Source organism: Vanessa atalanta, chromosome 18, assembly GCF_905147765.1.
Source record: "Vanessa atalanta chromosome 18, ilVanAtal1.2, whole genome shotgun sequence".
Lineage (NCBI taxonomy): Eukaryota > Metazoa > Arthropoda > Insecta > Lepidoptera > Nymphalidae > Vanessa > Vanessa atalanta.
Window position 1 is genome coordinate 7,534,825 of NC_061888.1, and position 22,647 is coordinate 7,557,471.

Genomic DNA, 22,647 nt, shown 5'->3' on the forward strand with positions numbered 1-22,647 from the left:
AGTTTCTCCTGTCATCTTAAATATTACCCAATGGTTTTTACAGTGTCTATAAGGTCGGAGGTTTGAGTCATAGTTTTAGCTACCCGTTCGTTCAAGTTTTCAATACCTTGACCGATTTAGTCGAACACATCCTGAGCGAACAGACGTCATCGAACGTTTTATGATTCAAAAGAAAGCCTTTAACGGCCCTTACTAATTGTTCAACGGGAGGTTTCTAAATCGTTATTCAATTACAATTATTCAAAACATTAACTAGATATTTCTAACATTTGCATGCGTGTATATAAAAATCAGGTGGGAGATTAATATAAAAAAAAATTCTTTTAAGTAAAATTTTCCACGGACGTTATGAGTAATTTTCAAGTTCGAATTAAAGTGCAAGTTTTTTATAAATTACGTTTCAATGAAATTATGCGCAACGAAAAAAGTTAGAAAAGTCGGATAACTGGCTGTAAGTAGTCAAGTTTATAGAGTTGACCTTGGCAGTTAAAATACCCAAATTTTTAATTTTGTTTTGAACGACAGTAAAATTACGATTCAAACCAGTTTAGATATATCTCATTTAGTATGTAGAATAATAAATAAACGTTATAATATAGCTATACCAACTTACAATTTTCTCGGCAAGCGTATTTGACATAACAATTTGAAATCACAAAATTGAATATATCCGAATCCGGACCGGTTCACTATTTATAATATAAACATTATACTCTTTATAAAAAAAAAGTAAAAATTATAGATTTAACAGTTACATAATTACATTATTAGTTCCATTAAATAAAGTGTATATAGCAAGAAAAATAATATCATGTATGTAACAAAAATTTCTGTTACTTTGCCAACTGCTGACTATTATATAAGTATATTATACGTTGACGTGAATCGTTATCGAGTCGAGAGCCCGTGGTAGAGGCTCACTGATGCGTTTCGCCACGACTCAAAGAAAGGCTCGAAGGCTCGCTTTCGATGTTTACAGGGAGAAATCTGAGACCGGTTGTCTCACTGCTCACTCCGTCAGAATCGCGCGTCGCGTTCACACGTCACGTTCGTACACTAACCGTGTTTCACGTGTCAACAGCCTAATACCGCAGTAACTTAGACATAAACTTACACTGTGTTTCGCCGTGTCGCGTGTGCTGTGTTGTGTTAAACTTTTTTGATTAGAAAGTGCGTCTGTGCAGTGAATTTCCGCGGGCCACCGGTATGTTTGAGTATAATAGCGGTATTATTTAGGGACGGCGTTTCCATTCAGTGTTAGGGGAACTTCTCACGATTGCCATCTCGACGGTTATATGGTTTTTTATGTTGGCTTATTTGTCGAATAACTCTTTTTATATTCGTTTTGTTTGATGTAGGAAACACAAAATGGTTTCTCATTGAAGCATCATATAGTACATATAATTTTCATGATATGTTTGTAGAAAATACTCAAATTTAAAGTATTTATTACTAAGTTTCATGTTTTGTAACGGTCAATAACTTCAATAACTAACTCAATGCCCCAACTGCTAGGCCTTCGCTGGAGAAGGTTTGGAGCTTGCTCCACCACGCTGCTTCAATGTGGCTTGATGGATACACATGTGACCGAATTATATCAGAAAAATGCATGTTTCCTCACGATATTTAAAACAAAAATAAAGCCTAATAAAATCATTGATTGTTTGCCCAAATTTGAACCTCCAATCTTCGGTTAAGATTCACGAGCTATAACTACAGGGTCATGTCAAAAAGGATAATCATAAGTGCAAAGTGATATAACATTAATATTTATAAAAAAAAATTGTCTTGACACACTGAGGCTTAAGGCGAAGCGGTCGCTACCTTTATTAGAGTTCAACGAATGCTGTTGATAACTTAAGTTATAGAACTCCAAATCAGTGTAACAAACTTATATATAAGAATTATAATATATATATTATATTAAATAGTTAACGCTTATTAAAAATATTTTTATTATTATTTAATATTTTAACTAAAATATAAGTTATACATATCTATAAGTTAATTGATAAATAATAAGTTACGTCGTTAAACCTCATCAGTGTAACGTACATGTTTGATAAGTTATTTATTTTTATTATCAGAAATATTCTAATACTTGTTTTAAAACCGGCTTCGAAACAAAATCTTGTAACGAAACCACAGCACGGCAAGCGAATTGTTGTCAGCTGAAATTGAATATGACATCGAACAGCTTTTAATTTCTCTCTCGATATACTGTTATATAAAGTTTAAGCCTTGAAGTTAAATAGAAGTAAAAAGCAATAACTAAAATCAGGAATATAATAATATCCTATTGATTTGTTTAGCCATTTTTTTGTCGCTGGTAAAACGCCTTTACGGGTTTGCCCGCGTTACGCTTTAACGCGTTTATGATGGGGGTATGTGGGGCTCGTCAGCACTGAAGACGCCGAAGGACCCACGAAAACACCAGCGGCATCCACTCCGACTTTTCGAGGGACGTCACAGGATCGCTTACGCATACTACTGTGACGTCCCGACGGTATGCCCACCTGCGGGCCTCCAAATCCTAGGGGGTTGAATTGTTGAGCCATACGATTACCATATATATTTGTTACTTTATATTTAGTGCTTGTTGATGCATTTCTGAGACAACATTAATGTTGATGATGGTGACTTAGGCTGATTACGATCACGGTTGAGATTCTCAAGGAGTACCATTTCACTGCATAACTATGTCGTTAGAATTATTGCCCAAACACAAATACACTCAATTCCTTCATTCGCATAATCTATTGGGAGGGAAACGGGATAGGCTTTAGGGGCAGGCTTTATGTGCAGTTTATATTCCCGCTTACAACCAGCCAACTCGCAAACAGATTAGCTACAGATTCCTTAATAGAAAAACTCAGTAACTCTAAAATGGATTAAAACTCAGTAACTCTTGAATGGATTACCTCAGGGTCTGTAGCTTCATAAACTAGTAACTGGACCAATGGGAATAAAATGTATGAAAATATATTATCACATATATTTTTATTCCAATTATAAGTCATATGAAAGAAACGAGAAGTGTGATGAAGTTCTGGTGATACATGACACCTTTACATGTAAAGCGTTCATTGAGCTTTTATTATTAAATAAACTCTGAATCTAGATTATTGATCATGTCTTTGTTTACTTATCGTATCGGTATAATTAGTTACAGGGTTAATATTTTAAATACAAATATAAGCGAAGAAATGCTGTTTTTAAAAATAAAATAGAGCCACCATGTCAATAAATATTGTCAGCAGGTGTTGTTATTATTACGGCTAATTTAAAATTTAAAACAAAGATATTATTAGTTTTTATAGATTACTTATTAACATAACAATTATTAACAGTTAAACCTTAATAATATACAAATAAGAAATAAAAATAGTTACTGTATAAATCTTGACCGCGTGGAATGGTGGCAAGAATGCTAGCAGCATTTCCCCGTTGAATCGCGATTCCGATCCTCTGGGCAAAAAACGAACCAGCCCTCATGTCACCAGTGGAAGCAATGAGACGAGGTGTTATTCTTTTGTATGGATTAAATATATATTTTCAATAGTTCTCAATATTCTGTTGCTCTATACATATTGTGTAACAGAACTCGTAATTCGAAAATAATTAGTCTAAAATATTGTGTGTTTTGAAATCGTAAGTATGTATTCACTGCGTATTTAATTCTTGAAATGTTGACGGTGATACGCCATTTTGATACGTATATCCTATAAATTTTATAAATATAATGGTCAATGCTGCATATCATCATATCATTCGGAGATTTCACGTTCTTGTTCTGCGGTGAGTTTTGAGATTTTTCTTACTGATTACAGCTTCAGATCGATGCGAGTGACTACCAAATTTTTAGTACTACTATTTACTATAAATAATTATGACGAATGGTTAGTATTTCTTACAGCTTGAAAGCGTTGGTTACTTAACACACGTTAGTTACCCGTTTCAAAGTATTTCTATCTTTTTTATATAAAAAACTGTCAAGTGATTATAACCATTTTTGTTTTTTAAATAAGTTCTAATATGAAAAATGGATCACAAAAGTATAATATAGACATTATACATAGAATATATATAAGATATATATGTATAGATATAATATGTATTATTATTATGGTATATGATATAAGTAACAAATGAACCACAACGCTCTTGAGGAGTAGAGTTTGAGCAGTTCACCCACTCAACTCCAATGCGGTTAATGTCAGTACATTTTGTATCATTTATACATCGTATCATAAATATATTGTATATTTATGTATTATTCTAATATACGTTTAATTTATTCTATATATTAGAATAAATTATATTTAAATAGTCATTTTTTTGTTATATCTTTTTCCTTACGCCAATAATTTCAAAACGTTTGCGTTTTTAGGTAGAGTAACTTTGTACAATATTATATTGTATCCATATAAAATGGTAATATAAAGGATTTAAAGATATAGTAAAAATACACCCACAAATCCATATCTATTTAAATATAAACCAAAGACTTCAAACAATTCCTTCATTTAATCTTCTATATTAAGTAGATACATTATAATGACAAGTCAATGTAAACTATAATTTATTTCTATGACATATTTATTAATATTATATGTAAATGCGAAAGTGACTCTGCCTGTCTGTGTGTTGCTATTTCACAGTCAAACCACTGATGATTTGATGAAATTCGGTATGCAAGCTTGAACTCCAAGGAAGGACTTAGGCTTGTAATGCCTAGCAGCTGACGGCTAATCCTTTAAAAGTGAGCAAAGCCACGGGCGAAAGCGACTATGAAATATATTTTAATATAATTGAGAAAGTCTTAGATTGGATGAATTTTAAGATTTCCTTCGTCCAATCATCAATTAAATTGCTCATTACGTTTTTAAAGAATTTAGTTATAATAATATCGTATTCGGTTAAAATGTAAAAAATAAAATAAAAATATATTCGAATGAACTCCGTTATTATGACCTCGTTATTTTTTTAGAAAAACAAGAAAAACTTTGGGAACCATTTCGTTTCCCGGCACATAAATTAACCAATGTTATTTATTGTTGTTTTGACGTCTAGCATTTTATTTTTAATACAAACTATTTTAGTTTCTATATTAACGCCAAAAGGACTGTTATCGCGTGTACACGTATAATAATGTATTATTTATTCTGCATGAATACTTCGAGTATGCTGTTTACATAACAGCTATGTGCTTACGTTTAAAAAAACTGTTAGGCACTGCTTCTGAACTGCACAACATACAACGTTATAAGTATAAAGAACGCGAACTGCCGTGTGAGAAATACTTTATTAATCATACCGGTTCAAGAATAGGGTTGCTTGTAATATAAATTCGGTATAACAAACTCTTTGTAAACATATTATACGACGTTGAAGTCATTTCTTAGTGGTATAGTTTAATAGATTCATTATGAACACACATATAATCAAGTTAAACTGGAAATAATATTTTTTTCTTTTACATACTGACTGTTTTTTTTTGTATTTACATAATATTTATTTTAAATTATTTACATTCAGTTTTAATAAATCAATCAAATACGTACAAATCTCGACGCTTGGAATGGTGGCAAGAATGCTAGGAATATGCCCCCGTTAAGTTGCAATTCTGAATATCCGGCCAAGAAATGAACCATATAACATTATATTAGGCTATTCTACTAACATATAACAGTAATGATACGTTCTCGATCCTATTCCGATCCGACTTTGCCTATTTCTCACAAAAATAAAAATCGTAACTGAGAGCCAATTCATTATTAATATCGATTATGATACGATACGATATTATATTCCGATCCAAGTACGACCAGTTGGGTCGAAACTGGATCGTTGTGTTTAGTATAATAGGAAAACGTCTGAACAGCATCGAAAACGTTTTAATTCGATTGCGAATTGTTAGTAGAATTAGCTCAGCTCTCCAAGTGTTTCATTTTAAAAAGCAAAGTTAAATCAAATTAAAGTAAAGTTTTTATTCATTAAGAATTTGAATAACATCAAATTCTTAATGAATAAAAATATTTTTGGTATGTTTGTCCTTTGTGATGATGATTGCAGTGAATCCGGTGAAGGGTTCTGCGTATGACAATTAAGACTCTTGCCCAAAAAAATAATACTGATTCCTTCACTGTTTGTCCTTCAATATAATAGAAATAGATTCTACTCGTACGAATCCGGAACGTTAAGCTAGTTGCTTAATATTTGTGTAACCTGCGAAAACTTTACTTCATTAAAACTCTACTTTAAAGCCTATGCTATATTTATGTTGTTATATATTGTCTAAGATTAATATTTACTGTGTGTCTGTAGTATTCCTTAAATATATTTATTTTCTCACGTTGTCCCAACGTTTCAGCTCTGGATATCATCTTTTGTAAGTTCGCTTTTATGTACTTTCTGTACGCTCTTATGACTTTTCTGATATTCATCAAACATCGTGTCCTTGACCTTCTTTCTTTCTCCTACGTAGTATTCTTTTACCATGCTCTATTTATTATTTTTTAAGACAAGGATTCCAATCAAAGGATACTATTGCTCTTACGGCTTGTGTGCCAATTCTTACCGACTGAAAACATTGCGATGACTGTCTTAGTTCGGAACGGGGAGGCTAAGGAACCTCTCTTTAAAGGACGAGAAAATGGTCTCGCCTTCTTGCACTCTCTGCTTTATTAGCTCTAGATCATTCTGAGAGTCGTCAGTCAGAAAATTTAGTTATTCCTACGTTCCTAATTATTAATCTATACACAATATGTTTTTCTGTTTGTACATTCAGTCGATTGAGTTGAAACTTTTTGCATTGATTAATGGCACTTAGAAAATGTCTGGTTTACCATTGACATAATTAGATCGAGTCGCATCGAATAATTGTTTACAAAATAACAAAAGAAGAGATTGCAACGTATGCGGGCATTTGCTTGTTTGATAAAAATATTTTGCCATCACAAACATTACCAATACTATCTAAGATGATTAATTATTCAAAATAATTAGTAACTATTGAATGAATTTATTCCAAAAAAATTTTGTATTTGCATTTATTGTCAAATTACAATACTATTTAAGACGGCTCTCCTGGTTTCACATCGGTCAGATAAAATTTATTTTGTAAACTTTAACTATTCATAAATATGTTATTACCTTGACCCAATATATAAATACCTAATCGTACCTTATTATAGAATGCGCTAACGAAAACTCTGCGTACTGTAATTGCGACATTATGAGTTCGAACTCAGACAAGCATCCCAGAAATTTCTTAATTGTGTGCTCAAATTGTGTTTATAATTCTGTGTTGGATTGTCTTCCTTATTCATGTCTTCCTGTGTATCAACCTTCTTTAGATTTAATTCAGATATCTAGATAGAGATAAAAAGAACTAAAACAAACGGACCAACTTTATTATCAACAAGAGTGCGTGGCAGCTACCCTTGACACTCGCGAAATTTCAATCTATTTCACTATCGTGCGTGTACTGAGACGCCAAGATTTGGCCTTTTTAAAGCAATCGCAGCTTTGAGAGTCTATCTAAACATAGATACTATTAGAACATGGTTGTGAAGTATGATTCATAACGATGCTTTACCCTTAATAAAGTGAGAAGTTCCTAATCTTAGGTCGGTTATTGTTACTAGTAGGTATTTGCGTTTTAATTTATCTATCAATAACAATTGAAGAATTAATTAATATTATAAACGTGTAAGTGAGAAGATTTTTTTACGCTTTAACATATTTACTCAACCGATCATCAGAAAATTTTGCGTATACCTGCCCCACCCCACACGTGGGCGATGCCGCAGAAGAAAACTAGTGCTTTTAAATAATGGAAGTGGAATTTTTATATTATTCGTTTTTACAGATTAGTTAATATAAGTAGGTCATTGCTCCTAAATCTAACTGATTTTGTAAAGGTCCACCTAAACAGGCTATAAAAAATATCTTCTTGCAAATATTCGGAGTGTCAGAAAGTCAATGCATTATTTGCTATTAATAATATATATAACATAATGTCGACTTAAACTTAAAATGAAATTGATTAAAATAGGCTTTTTTAAGGTTTTGCCTGTAAAAAATATAAGAGCTAAGGAACATTTGATCAATACGCCAATATAAAAACTTCTGAGGCATCCCTAAAATATAACATAAAAATGCCACGTAAGTGGTAACCCTAACAATATTACATCAATATGCCGGTCTCGGCTACGTCATTGACAGCAACCCGGCAACCGGACAACATACACACATGCAAATGTCGCTGATGGAATGTCCACATTTACGACTAGAATCGTAAAAGTTAATAGAGTTTTGTCTTAATAGGAATTACCGTTGCCTTCGAAGGATGGGACTTGTTTTAAGGTGAAATGCCTTTTTTGAAGTATTGGACGTATGTTAAGACAATGTAACACTATTCCCTTATATTTAATATTATTTTTAAATTAATCTATTATTTAAGCAGTCTACAATTCTTGGAGTTGTAAGGAGTTACAATGTTGTTACCAACATTGTACAGTAAATGTTACCAAATGTTACATATTGTAATATGTATTGCGAAATGTTACATATGTAATGTGTGTCGGATGACGTAAAATACGCTATTCGAAATTTGAAACAAATTAAATGTACAGGTGCACTTAGAGAGCTGGCCAGTAAATTTTCCAAATAATTTGTTCATGTGGCAGACATAATTAAGAGCAACAATTGTGTCAAGAAAAACATTTTCAATTGACAGCGACTACAAAATTGAGGGTCCTATGTATCTATCTGATGGATATTCTGAGTTTCCAGGATGATTTTGACCATCAGAGGCAAGGGATTTTAAACATTGCCAACGCGCAGAATTTGCGTTAAATTATTTCTACCGATAAACTTATACCTTTTTATTGCTCCGACCAGGGATTTATAACATCATGGGATCTGTGGCCTTATCAGCTAGCAACTAAACCAACTTCGCGTATAGGACTCTTTATATAACGACCAAAGACAAAGTCAGACAATCCATAAATTCTGTTCTGGCTGCAGAAACCCACAAGGCCAAGTATGTGTACAGTAAACGGTGTCTAATTGACTATTTAATATAACTGGTATTGACGTATTTACACAGACGTACGTTGAATATCGAGGTGTATAAATTGTATTGTATATATTGTGCTTGACAAATACATACCTCCTCTCTAAAGTGTAAAGCCATTTTCATCGGACTGCTGCAGTACGACTCAGGGCATATATAATATTTAATAAAATTGTATCCGATATATGCAGGTTACAAAACACTCTTAAACACGAGTACGAGAAGAATTATAAAGACCAAATAAATACATGAAAGCGATGCAAGCTTTGAACCCGCAACCTTTTGTTAAAACACGTGTTCTATCTATTGGGCGATCGTGGCTATGTTTGAGTTCAACGGTACATCCAATTACAGACGTTATTTGAATAAGTTATATTCAATATATTAGAATGTATATTATATATATATATATATATATATATATATATATATATATATATATATTTGTATTGAGTAACAATATATTTTTCCTTATTTAGTACGCATGATAAGAATATAAATTAAAAAAAAGTAAAATAAATTCATTCATTTTCACATACTGGGTAACTATTAAACACTTTTTGAATATAGAAATATTAAAATTCGAAGTGAATATCGATATTTTCAATTATAAAATATCCAATATTTCATAATGATATTCAAAATGATAATCAGAATTTCAAACGAGAGCTTTTATGATGTTTGAACGAGGCTTGACCTCACGACCAGACCTAAACATGTACGCATACCACATATGTACAATCAAGGACGAATTTGTTCATAGTTAATAATTAAAAATAATTTACAACAACTTGTCCTACTAACCTTACTCACATCACACAAACACGGCGAAATGAATTTAGATAAAATTTGGAATTGAGATAGTTTATATCATAAAAGAACAGACATATCACCTGTTTAGAAACTGCATCAGGAAATTGATATCATTGTAATATTAGAGAAAAAACAGTTTTGTAATAAAAACTCTGGTTGGTTAAAATACGCAAAATAAAGTTTTCATACAAAAACTTATCACTGATCTACGACCCGATATTCAAAGATCTATTGTTGAAACAAGATTATTATGGCAATCTATCAATTGATCGTTTTATCGCTTTACTATATACATAGCTGGTGATCGTAAATGTAGAGATTTCAGATAAGAAATATTATTAATATCAGCCGAAAATAGAATGATCATAGTCTTGTTTGTAGTTGGTAAATTTATTTTATCTATAAAATAATCTTTTTGTTTTATAATTGGCTCTGTTAACATCGGCCTTTATAGGACACACAAACTCGATGCGAAGTCGTTCTACCAAAATCGGCGACTAACCGTTGCATCGATTTGGGCGATGTGACGTCACACTTATTGATATTTGAATTCGTCTTTACGACGCGTGGAGTAAACACTTTTAAAATAATATACGTAAACATAGATTTAAATAAATCTGTTTCTCTTCCCTTATAATTATTATTCTTTCTAGGTGCTTCAGACAATACGTCCAGTAATATTCACGATCTTAAGAATGATGGTTGTCACGGTACAGCCGTACAATGCGTATTTTAGCGCGGTTGTGTGTGTAGACTATTAAATTTTTTAACAAATGGTAGGAACTATATTGAGTAGCTATTAAATACATGTTGATATATTTTCGTTTTTTCAAGCAGGATAGTTCAATACTAATAAGAAAGTATTTAGTATATAATGTACGTATGTATAAATCAAAATCAATATAAACTTTATTCAAGTAGGCTTACAAGCACTTTTGAATCGTCATTTAACAAACTATTTTAAGTAAAGCTGTCATCGGTTCGCAATGTAGATTCTACCGAGAAGAACCGGCAAGAAACTCAGTAGTTACTCTTTTTCAACATCTAAAAATACAGTCATGTTAGTTAAATACAATTATATATGTATGTTTTGTCTCCAGCCTGGAAGTCAACAAGCATTAACTCCACGCTTTTTTGTCATATATATAATCTTGTATCGAATAATATGCCTTCTTTAGATATATAAATTATTCCAATCATAACAGGAAAAAAACCAAATAAACAACATTGGACGCAAATTGACGCGATATCATTGGTTTAGAGCTTGATTTATCTATGATATTCACAATAGATTTGATTTGAATTTTGGAAGTAAAATTAAAGTTTAAATAAGTAGTTAAGTTTAATATTGTTGTATTATAAATAAAAATATATTAATCATAAACTCTTAATATTGCACAATATAGCTGAGTTATTAGCAATCAAATCGCATGAAATACGTAAATATAAGGTTTGTTTATCTTTTTTTCTTCTTCCATTGGAATAGGCTATATATGATATCGGCGAACATAACTATCGATAAAGCGTCTGACAAAATATGCTCTCTTGTTATTAATGGCCCTTAAAAGTCTATAACAAAACTTCTTCTCTTTAAAGAGAAAAAAATTATATATATATAAATACTATAAATGTATTAAATGAGGATTAGAAGTGCGAAAACTCAGAACATTTGGTTTTGAAGCTGGAATACTTTTTAGGGATGATTATTTATGAGTGACTTGTAGTCATTTGAAAAATTCACATACTTTGTATGTGTACACGAACGTTTACCTAACCACGATTTTTACGGTATTTAAACCGGTTTTTTGAATGCCACATTTCACTTGAAGGAATTTTATTGTTTTTGGGACTAATAAGAGACTCATTCAAGTCAAGCCAATATCAGACTACGCACGTTTTCAAAATGTGGAATAAGACTAATTGTAAATGTAAATAGTAAATATAATAAATTGTCCTTTTTTAAATATTTCTAACTCACTTAAAAAAATTGAATGCTGCCATGTTTTTGTATAGTTTTAAATTATTTCGTTTGATGAACTGATTTTGATGATTTTTTTTGGTTTCAGAGCAGTTCGAAGATGGTTCTCCATTTCAAATTCAATTTTATTGGACAATTTAAGGTGTTTATTTATAGCGAAAATTTAGGCTAAGTAATTTGTTTTATTTAAATTTCAAAACATATTTCAATTATCTTGGTAAAACAGTTCTACGGAAAGTGTCAGGTAAAATTAAAAACCGCAAGAGTAGTTTGAACGTAATTTCATTTAACCAAAAACTTTTTCTTAATCTAAATCAATCATCGTCACGATTCCCTGCAGCCCCTTGCTCCTCTACTAACAGAATATACAGTTAAGCGTAAAATTGAAATCCTTGACCGAAGTTCCTACATGATAATGCGCAGAACAAAATTTTAAGGTACCTGAGGGGAACGGACATAGCCGCAAGGGAGGGTATTGCGCTCGCGTTCCTCCGCTATTCATAAAAGTTCTCTGTCTCGCTCACGCTACATACATCGTCAGCCTTAGAGTACAATCGCGAACGAAAATTGTATAGTAAAATTCCGTTACGCAATTATTTTTAATAAATGTACTTCAAGTATATGACAATCTAAAACGTTACATTATAAATATTTGTTCTTCCATGTATAGATTAGTTTCTAAAATAATTGTTATTAAATACATATAAAAACCGACTTAGCCTACATTTTAGCTTACACTGTTTTCGCCCTAGACTTAGTATTTTACTTCTTACTTACTTTACTTATAACTTACCACCACGAAGCACGTATAATTATTATAATTAAGTAATGCCGATACCATTATGCTGTTTAATCATATATACGTTTTTAAGGCCAAGGTTGATTTATAAGTGTATTATTATATAACTAGTTGTCGCCCGCAGTTTCGCTCCCATTTTGATGATCTTGATGACCGCGTATTTCCGATTAGTTTCTTTGATTTTAATTCCCGCTGTATATACCTATGTAATCTTCTAACATTACAAAGATATATAATTTGTTTGTTTTTTTTTTTTTATTTAATATACAACATCCACGGGCTCACAGTTGCCCGTGCCTTTATTTACATTTTATTTTTATAAATTGTGGCGTTATTTTATATTTTTACTAAACATCAGCAGATCTTCGCTGGACTTCGCGAGCTTGTCGTCTTCTTGGAAGACGTGGCCCACACTGACATTTTTTTTTTTTCAGTTTAAAATAATATATAAATAGTATATGGTAATATATAAATACTGTATATAGTAGTTTTTTTTTTATCCGAATTACTGTAATCCAGCAGGCCCTGCTCCGTGCTCGATCAGAGAGAGCACAGCCTCGGCGACTCTGATGTCGCGTTTTTGTATAGATGTCTTAAGGCTGTGCTCTAGGATGGACTTTTCTGAAACATAATAATAATTTGTTTGTTCGTATGTGGAGGCTAATTCGGAACTTAATAATTCAATTCCAAAAATGTTTTTACTGGTATAAAACAAAATTATTCCTGAGTGCTAAAGGGTATAAATTATATTTGTATATATTTTTTTCTATTAATAATAAGTACCAAGGCGAAATCGGGTGGATCGCTAGTTCTAGATAACGTTTAGCATGTACTGTACCTATTACAAATATATACATCTATATACGTTGAAACAAATGGTATACCCCAAGCTCAGATGAAAATGATGTGCTCTGTTTATCTTACTCAATGGCCGCTTGAGATAACTGATCTTGATGAACCACAACGTCAGACTAACAGGGATAACTTGAAAAAACATTCATTTAAAACTAGGTTGTATTATATTATTTGAATAAATAACATAATCGCTTAAAGATAAATTGTTTATGAGTAATATATTTTTTACACTGGAGACATATTAATATATTAACTTAATTTAGCGCAATTACTTTTTTATGTAACTTGATTTTATGGAAAATCCGTAAAAATATTTTATCACTAACCGTTATCGGATATATGAAGTACTGGCCAAATAAATTGCGTCATTACTTTATGATAATTACCATACTTTAAAATTATTATTTAACTTATGATTTTTCGAGTTAATAAGGCGAATAATTTATGTACATTTTTACTCAATGTTTTTATATGTATTTAATATTTATATTATATGCTGTATTATTAATTATATTTTAGGTTATAATATATTATATATAATTAAAATAAATAGAAAATATAAGAAACAAAACTACGAAAGTTTAAATAAAACTGAAACTGTTTAAGAAAATCAATGATCTATCTTGAATGTCCATGACCTCTTTAAAATGTCAAGTAATACTAAAAGTATTTTTTTATTATTCAAATAGATTAGTACGAGGGTTTTACAACCGACTAACCGGTCGGCTAACTTTTTCTAAGGACAAATAAAATAATTAAGCTTTATATTATAAAAAAAAAATATCACGCATGTTTTTGTATAAGCTGAGTAAAAATTATTCTAAATTTTAAATAAAATCGATTGAATAACAACATTTTACTACATTCTTAAATGTAAGAGCTCCAACTTGTTCAAACAATATTACAATGGGTTACGAAACCTGGTGACCGATTGAGAAAAACCTCTGTTGTTTATGTGGGAACCTCTCGGTTCTCACTGTGGAAACTTGCTTAAATGCACAATTACGTTTGAACAAAACGTACGCTTGTTTAATTGTTCATTGCTTCTAAAGATGTTTTAATTCTGATGATCGTTATCTTTGTATATTTGGTGAATGATTCTTAAAAAATAAATTGTTCTTACCATGCTTTATTTGAGAGTATTAGTTCTTTATTTTATATTCAATAACTTCTATTTCCCATGTAACTGGTCTTAAATACCACACAGATTATTTTTTAAATTTCAAACGCGGTTAAAAAGCCCAATTATTGAATCGATTTCTTTCAGAATTAAAAGAATATCTACTTTTAAAAATAATACATTTCTATGTACCAAGTTTTATTTAAATATTTATTAATATAATGGTTGTCATAATCGCGTGTTGATGTATCTAGAATTAGACTGAGTATAAACTTTTTAAACTTTAAGTTTAAATAACGGCGTTTAACGTAAATGTTTTCATATTATGTTTGTATATTAATATATCTGTGTATAGAGTTCAAAAAACTTTAAACGTGAATTATTATTTCGTTGAAATTTCCGATACGGTCGATACATTGTAGAATGCGATTTTGTTATTAGTATAGATAAACTAATTGCGAACAACAATCCGCTCTCACCGGATGCTGTTACAAGTGTATCTATTTATTGCGTTGACCGCATTACGACTCTGAATTAACTGTAAATTAAATTTTTGTGTATAATTAGATAAACTATATATATCTTGCTGTTGTTAAATTCCTATCTAAGGGCTAAATTTATATTTTTAAATATAAAATAATTACTAATTTTTACAAACACAAACTTTGCCTCTTTGTTCTATATGGTGTTAAGTGTTTTCTTGGCAGTATGGAGTTGTGTCGTGAGCAGTCTTGATTAGTTCGTTTTGTCTTCCGTCAATGTCAGATTGACTATTAATTTATAAGAATAATATATTATATATTTTAATTTGTAAAAATATTTACTTCTATACATGGATTATTTGTTTTCGTTTAACAATGAAATCGAAAATTGTTAAGTTTATAAGATATTGCGATCATATATAATAAAATTAAATAGACACGTTCGAATTTTAAATTTTGACAGTCGCAGACTAATAAATTCATAAATTATAATGAATGACTAGAAAATGTTTAACCGTTTTAAACGATAAGACGAAAAAAGTGTCATGAATTTTTAAGCAACTATTTCTGAAACATTTTCAACTTTACGACCATTTCAATAAACGTAAACGTTACTTATGCCCTTTTTAGGTATGGATGATTATTTTTCCACAGAACAATAGACAATCTTTGTGTCACATATGGTGGGAAGATGAAGTTGCAAAGAAATCGACCTCAATTGGTTAGCGTTTCACGTTGGGTAAACAAACTCATAAACTGATATTGACTTGTAAAAAACGAGACGTAATTATTCCTTCGACTAATTTAATGATGAAGATTAATTAGTAATGATGAATCGATGAACAGATTTTAGCCACGGAATTTTCCTGGTGGGAGTGCTTTGTGCGAGCACCTCAAAGGTTCAAGCCACTTATCTAGTATTAGTAGTAGTATACCTCTAAGCAGCAATACTTATTAAATTATCGTGTTCCGGCTGGTGGTTGACCCAATGTAACCACAGGCACAAAGGACATTACGTCTTAGTTCCCAATGTCTATGGGTGGTGGTGGCCCAATTACCCGCGGCCTATTTCTGTTTTATTTATTGAAAATATCTAATTTTCATTTTCGATATAGGTTTTCTCACGACGACCTTACCGCCGCACGAGAGGTGAATATAATTATTAACACAAATTACTACACAATTTTCTCATGCCTATTTGAATATGTAATTGTTTTAAAAAACAGTGCGTTTGATTTGATTCTTGATTTGAAGAAAAAAACTCCAATCAAATCAAAATAATCTTTATAGTACACCATTAAACAATACATAGTCAAATTCAAAAAAGATGTATAAGAGGCGGCCTTGTCGCTCAAACAGCTATCTCTTCCAGTCAACCTTAAAGTAGAGGAGAGAAAGAGAGATAAAAAATAAGTATATAGGTAATCTCTTGGGTTAAATGTATTGAGTAATTTGATAAATAACATATGGACGTGTTAGATAATTATATTCACATTTACATCGAAGGAAACGTTACTTAGCGGAACTCGAATGGCATGTTCAATAACATTTTAATTAGTATTTTTCAATAATACATATAAAACACACGAGACACTCTCCCTTCCGCTATAACCAGCGCTTAGCTCAAGAAGAACGATCTATATATATATACATATATATGTAAATGTAAAGCTAGGAACATGTTACCATATAAGACGACTGCAGTTATTGATCCTATTGGGAAAGTTTAAACGGCCTTGGAAAGCGTGTGATGTTTATCAGATAAAGATGTAAAGGCTTATATATTTTTTATTTACATTTTGGGCGTGATGAAACGATATTCTAAGGGTCGTTTTAAAGGGCAACGTCTACAAATGAAATTTTTGTGTGAAACAGACGCAGTAATATTGTCCGTGTGTGTTTTGAGTTACACTTGAAGAGTTAAATAAATATACTAAGTCCGGTATAACACCATTGAAAGTGTTGTTATTTTTGAGCGCTATTTGCATCATTGTGTATACAATTACATTAATACTCAATTTGTTGTGGATCTGATAATGGATCGGATAATGGATCTTCGCGGTAGAGTCATTACGAACCGGTAGTAACTTTAATATTGATTTATTAGTTTTTTTTGCTATTTAATTTATCATAATGTACCTCGTAAGTTGTAAGATCGTACTTGAAGAATTAATGATTTAATTTTTTTAATCAAAAACTCCTGCAGATTTTTATACAAACATCTTTGACATTAAAATGACGTGATATCGTTGGTCGAAATCATGAATCTTGAACAATGGCGTTTTGAATGTCGTAATCAGAACTTTGGACAAAAATTTATGTTATTTGAATACTGTAGTCAGGTGGAAAGTGTCGTATTATAAATAAATATATATATTTAGCGTACAGAAATGAAATAGATTTAAAAAAAAAAAAACAAGATTTTAAAATACTTAAAATAATTTACTAATAAACCAAAAATAGTTCTAACTTCGAATTTATTTTAACATCAATAAATCAAACATATTGACTACTTACTCAGTTAAGCTTACAACAACAGTCAAGCTATAAGTCCAAAATAAAACACAACACTTCTAATAAAATACAAGTCGCGTCAATATCGACCTTAATGTCTGCGCCGAAAAGTAAAATTGATGACGTTCTAATTTAATTTCGCGCGCTTTTGTTTTTTTTTTTTCTTTTCTAGCCAGTTGAATGGGTAAAGGATTCTCCTTAATATGTATTACTCAAGTACTGCGTAATATAATTTAGCTATTATTAGAATGTATGGAATATAAATCTAATATTTGTTTATCTTTACTCTTTCGACAGATCTATTAAAGGTACACTTTGGAATACAATCAGCCGCAAAATTTAGAGCATTACGTAATTATCCAATATTTGCCAACTATAAATCTTTCACGCTGATGCAAATATTAACCAATACTTCTCAGTCTATAAACATACATGTAAAAGTATACCAGATTAACTCCGAGACGGAACTGAACTGAACAATAGCGGAAACGGAAATCTAAATCCAACAAATAAGTCGAAAGGAATGTTTATTGTTATGTGTATTTGTCATTAAGTTTTCCATCATTATGTAATTATCGGGTGAATGAAAAAAATTGTTAAGGAAATTCAATGTGTTAGAGAGAGAGAGAAAGATAAATTATTTGTCAACCTGCAGAACATCGTTGTGAAATATAGCTTGGATTATTTTTAATCTGTCCTTTTCTGAGTAGTGGGATCTATACTAATATTATTATAAATGCGAAAGTAACTGTCTGTCTACTATTGTTCTTTCACGGCTTAACCACTGAATAGAATATGATGAAATTTGGTATAAAGCAAGCTCGAACTCTAAGGACACTAAGGCCAACTTTTATGCCTAACGCCTGACGACAAACCTCTAAAATGTGAGCGAAACCGTAGATGCCAACTAGTTTTAATATATTCATGGGATACAAATTTCTATTGCAAGTTTTAATCGTATTAATCGCACACACCCGTTAATCGTGATTTCTTCGAATCAAACACTTTCTATAACTCACGAACGTACTGTGAGACTATTCTGGAGGACTAGACACGACGTAGAACTCGATCGTGAAATGTCAAAAACTAATATAATTATGTCTTGTTTAACCATTTCCCTATCCCGTGAGTCACACGTGACTCATGGTTATATAACTTCTGTTTGGACAGGGAAGTTGTTAATAGAATCATTAACTAAACAAATTAACCATAAGTATTAACCAAAGCCGTGCGTGCAGAACGTGCACCTCACGTGTCTAGCAGTTAATTGGGGAGGGGAGGTTGACTTTGACAACGATGATTTGATAACGACGGTTATGTTTAATTTACTGTCTTGTTGGTGTAAAAGGGTATTCGCTATATGTGTCTTCGCTATATTATATATAGACTCCACGTTTCAGTTTGGCTACTGTAGGACTAATAAAAAATAATCAATGAAGTTTTAAGGTTGACAATGATTACACTCAGTACATCAGAAACCACGTTAAGCCCAACTTTTGTAAAATTGTAATTCGGTTTTGCAATAAAGTAAAAATAAATAATTTTTAAGTCTCTCGTCTGAACTCTTTCTGCCTTTGTCGGATGAGCCGTCCCATCGGATTACAAGTGAAGGAATGGGGAGTCTATTTATGTTATCGCACACGCACACTATAATATTATGTCGTACGCAGTCTCCCTTGAGGAAATTATGATATTAAAAGGATATCTTCAACATATTTCGATCAAGTCGAGCATCGAGAGTCAAATTTCTTTTTTTACAGAATAGCTTTGAACGGTGTGACTAAACAATATATGAGTAAAAGTAAACGGATCTCTTGAAACACTCACAAATATCCATTTACGCGATAACTGATGAGCGATGACTTTCTCTCTTTATAACTTTGAGAATACATTTTTAGAGAGGCGTGTTATTTTTTTTTTAAATTAAGTTTTTTTTTTAACAAAATTTAAACAGGTTTTAATATTAAAGTCAGTTTCAGATTTATTTCATTTGTCATTTAAAATCATTGTTTGTCAACCTCTAAATTAAATTATTAAAATAAATCTCTAAATTAAATTATTAACAGTATTTCAAAATTGAATTGCATCAGAGACGTTCACTTAAGCGTTACACATAGAACACAAATCGTTGCACAAAAAATCGACCTTCAGATGTGGCTCAAATCACATACAAAGAAGTTCCGCTTAAATTGAAAATGATATCACCTAACTGAAATTGTACCGATACAATTTTCGATTTCACTGCACATTCAATTTAAATTACCTACGACCTTGTGAGAAAGTAATATTATAATGCTACCCATTCAAAATGTACACACGAACAATAGATCCACTTACGAAATTATTTACATCGTTGAATAGATACTTGACGATCTCTTCCTACGACACTGAGATCAATGGATTTTTACAATGGACGAGTTCTTCGCAGATCATTCAATTGCTTTGACAACATAAGAAGTGTTATTCAGTTCATTATAATTTTACACTCACAATTAGATATTTAGAAAATTAAATTCAAAGATAAGATAATCTCGAACTATATATGCGTACAAAATAATAAGGTTAATTAAAATTTAGGTTAGAAAAATATTAGTCACGATCGGCTGTGTAGATATAGTAATTAAACAACACAGGAAGAACGGTCGGTAATTTATGCAAGAGACGCTTAATTTTTTACTTACTGTATTTATTTTTACTGTGTTTCTGTAACTTTTAGACCTGCTGGCTTTAACGGCGTCACCGAGTCTTGAAATTTGATCCTTCTCGGCGTCCAAGTGGTTCCTATAAATACAATCAAATATATTGACCACCAATTCAGTAGAATAAAATACCAGAATAACTGAGCAACCAATTTGAACTAGTTTCAACGAATACAAAATCTGTTCTATTATTAAAAGTTTTTTTTTATAAATCAGTTTCGTCGATGACGTTTTACTTGTAATATACTAACACCTTCAAGAATACTAAGTGTCTCAAAAGATACTATGTGAGTATGCATATAAAACGTATGTGTATATTGTTTGACGCAATATTTTTGGACCTGACCTATTTGATTTTTGATCGAATTCCATAAAGAAGTCTCTTCATTACATCTTTTTTGTTTTTTAAATGTTTTTGATTCGTTCTTCCAAGTTCCAAGGTCCCATCTCAATCATTACATTTTTATTTAAAGCGTCAACTCAGTAAAATTTTTAAAGACGGTTTTGTATGTTATAAAAGTTTCAAATTAAGCGTCGCATCAAAGCATAAGTTTTTATCACAACAGGTGTGCCAAATAACCTCTCGTAACTGTTTCGTACTTTCTCGTCGGAGAAATGAAACGGTGAAGCGTGAACTTGACGGAATACGCTACATAGTGTATGTGTGAAAATATATATAATGTGACTTAAACCATGGGAATCTTATGTTATTATAATTAGTTGTATTTAATTATCATTTCGTTTTTAACGGTTATGTTTATTTACTAGGTATATAAATAGTTGCTTTTGTTCTAGAGTTAAATTTGAATAGGTATTTACACATATGCTTTTAATATTCCCATGAGTATATTATAATTGAGAATATGGTATTGTTTATAACAATGAAATTGTAAATTTTAATAACTAGTAATTAATTTTATGAAAGTTCTAAGGAAGCATTTTAGAATGCGTCTGAATTTTATACTTTAAGTACATAATTACACATATTATGTTAATAGTAAAATAATTTGTCATATCCCACTGCTGGACATAAACCTTCTCCATTGAAGAGATTATGTAGAACATTATTAAACTTCAAACGAAGTATACACGAATCAATAGACAATAGATACGTTCTTGTGTTTATAAAAAAAATAATTTCTGTCTCTTTTTTATGTTTAGAATTAATAAGGACAGCAACGTCTGCCTAATAAGATTAGTATAAATATTATATTTGAACTAAATTCCCAACAGAATCTCTTCTCTTACACCTGTGTCCCCATAATTATGTTAATGTCTCTTCAGCAGATGGCGCGGTGATGGCGCGAGGCGCATGCGCATTGGCGCTGTTGTGCGTCATCACAGCCGGCGCAGTCGCCTACACCGTTGATTGCAACCACGAGTACACTGATTGCGATACTGAGCTCAGTAAGAAACATCAAATTTAACTACTATCAGAGTGTATAACGCAATTCCATTAAGCTTAAAAACCCTGCAGTCGTGTTGTTTTTACTATATTTAATTTAAAAAAATATATAAGTATAAGTTATCGTAATCCTATATCTCTCTCACAATATCCGCTTACTGGCTATAAAAAATTAAATGTCAATGTTTTAAAATTATATTATTCAAATTCAATCCTAAATAAACTTCTATTTGACAGCTAGATGCAATAATCCAAGATGGCCGTGTGAACTCCAAGACCTTATCTTACCGTATTGCACGAATAAACGTTAAAAAAATTGTCACGGGATGTTAATCATTTATTTTTGTTGGTTATTAAAATAATTTATATTAGAAAAAATATCAATTAATAGATCTAAAATAAATAAAAGTCATAAGTATAATATACCTAAATATGGTTTTATTATGATAATATATATCAAGGAAGTATTTAGTAGTTTTACCCGTCAAGCATACACAAAGTATAGTGGGGAGGGCAGTTACGATGGCATAAAAACGCCATGCCGATTACCGTCTCTTAGAAGGCGGTCTCACCCCAAACGGTCTAGAAGTTTCACATCAATCGAATGTGTAATTATAATTTTAAATCATTCGAATAACGATATTATTAGAGGCGGCGGTCAGACTATTATTTTTTAAACATTACCATAACAGTTTCGCTCCATAATTTCGGATAGACCGTAGTCAATGCGCGCTGAGTAAGAACTAGTTTTGGCTGCGAAGTCATTAATATGGACAAGACATGGTATTTTATTACCGTAATTTATTTCATAACATTTTATATATCTTAAAATAAATATATCTATGAGTAATCTTATAAAGTGGTTAGAAAATGTTTAAGGCTTTTTTTTATTACATCGCA

At 31.2% G+C, this 22,647-nt stretch overlaps 1 protein-coding gene across 2 annotated transcripts in view; it reads left to right on the forward strand.

Moving 5' to 3' along the window:
- Positions 1–1,023: 1,023 nt before the first annotated feature.
- Positions 1,024–22,647, forward strand: part of LOC125070955 (putative epidermal cell surface receptor) — a 39,124-nt gene continuing 17,500 nt past the window's right edge. For both annotated transcript variants that reach the window (XM_047680984.1, XM_047680983.1), the window contains exons 1-2: positions 1,024–1,204; positions 21,630–21,749. In XM_047680984.1, coding sequence (XP_047536940.1) covers positions 21,641–21,749 — 109 coding nt within the window. In that variant the 5' untranslated portion in view covers positions 1,024–1,204; positions 21,630–21,640. The remainder of the gene's footprint in view (positions 1,205–21,629; positions 21,750–22,647) is intronic.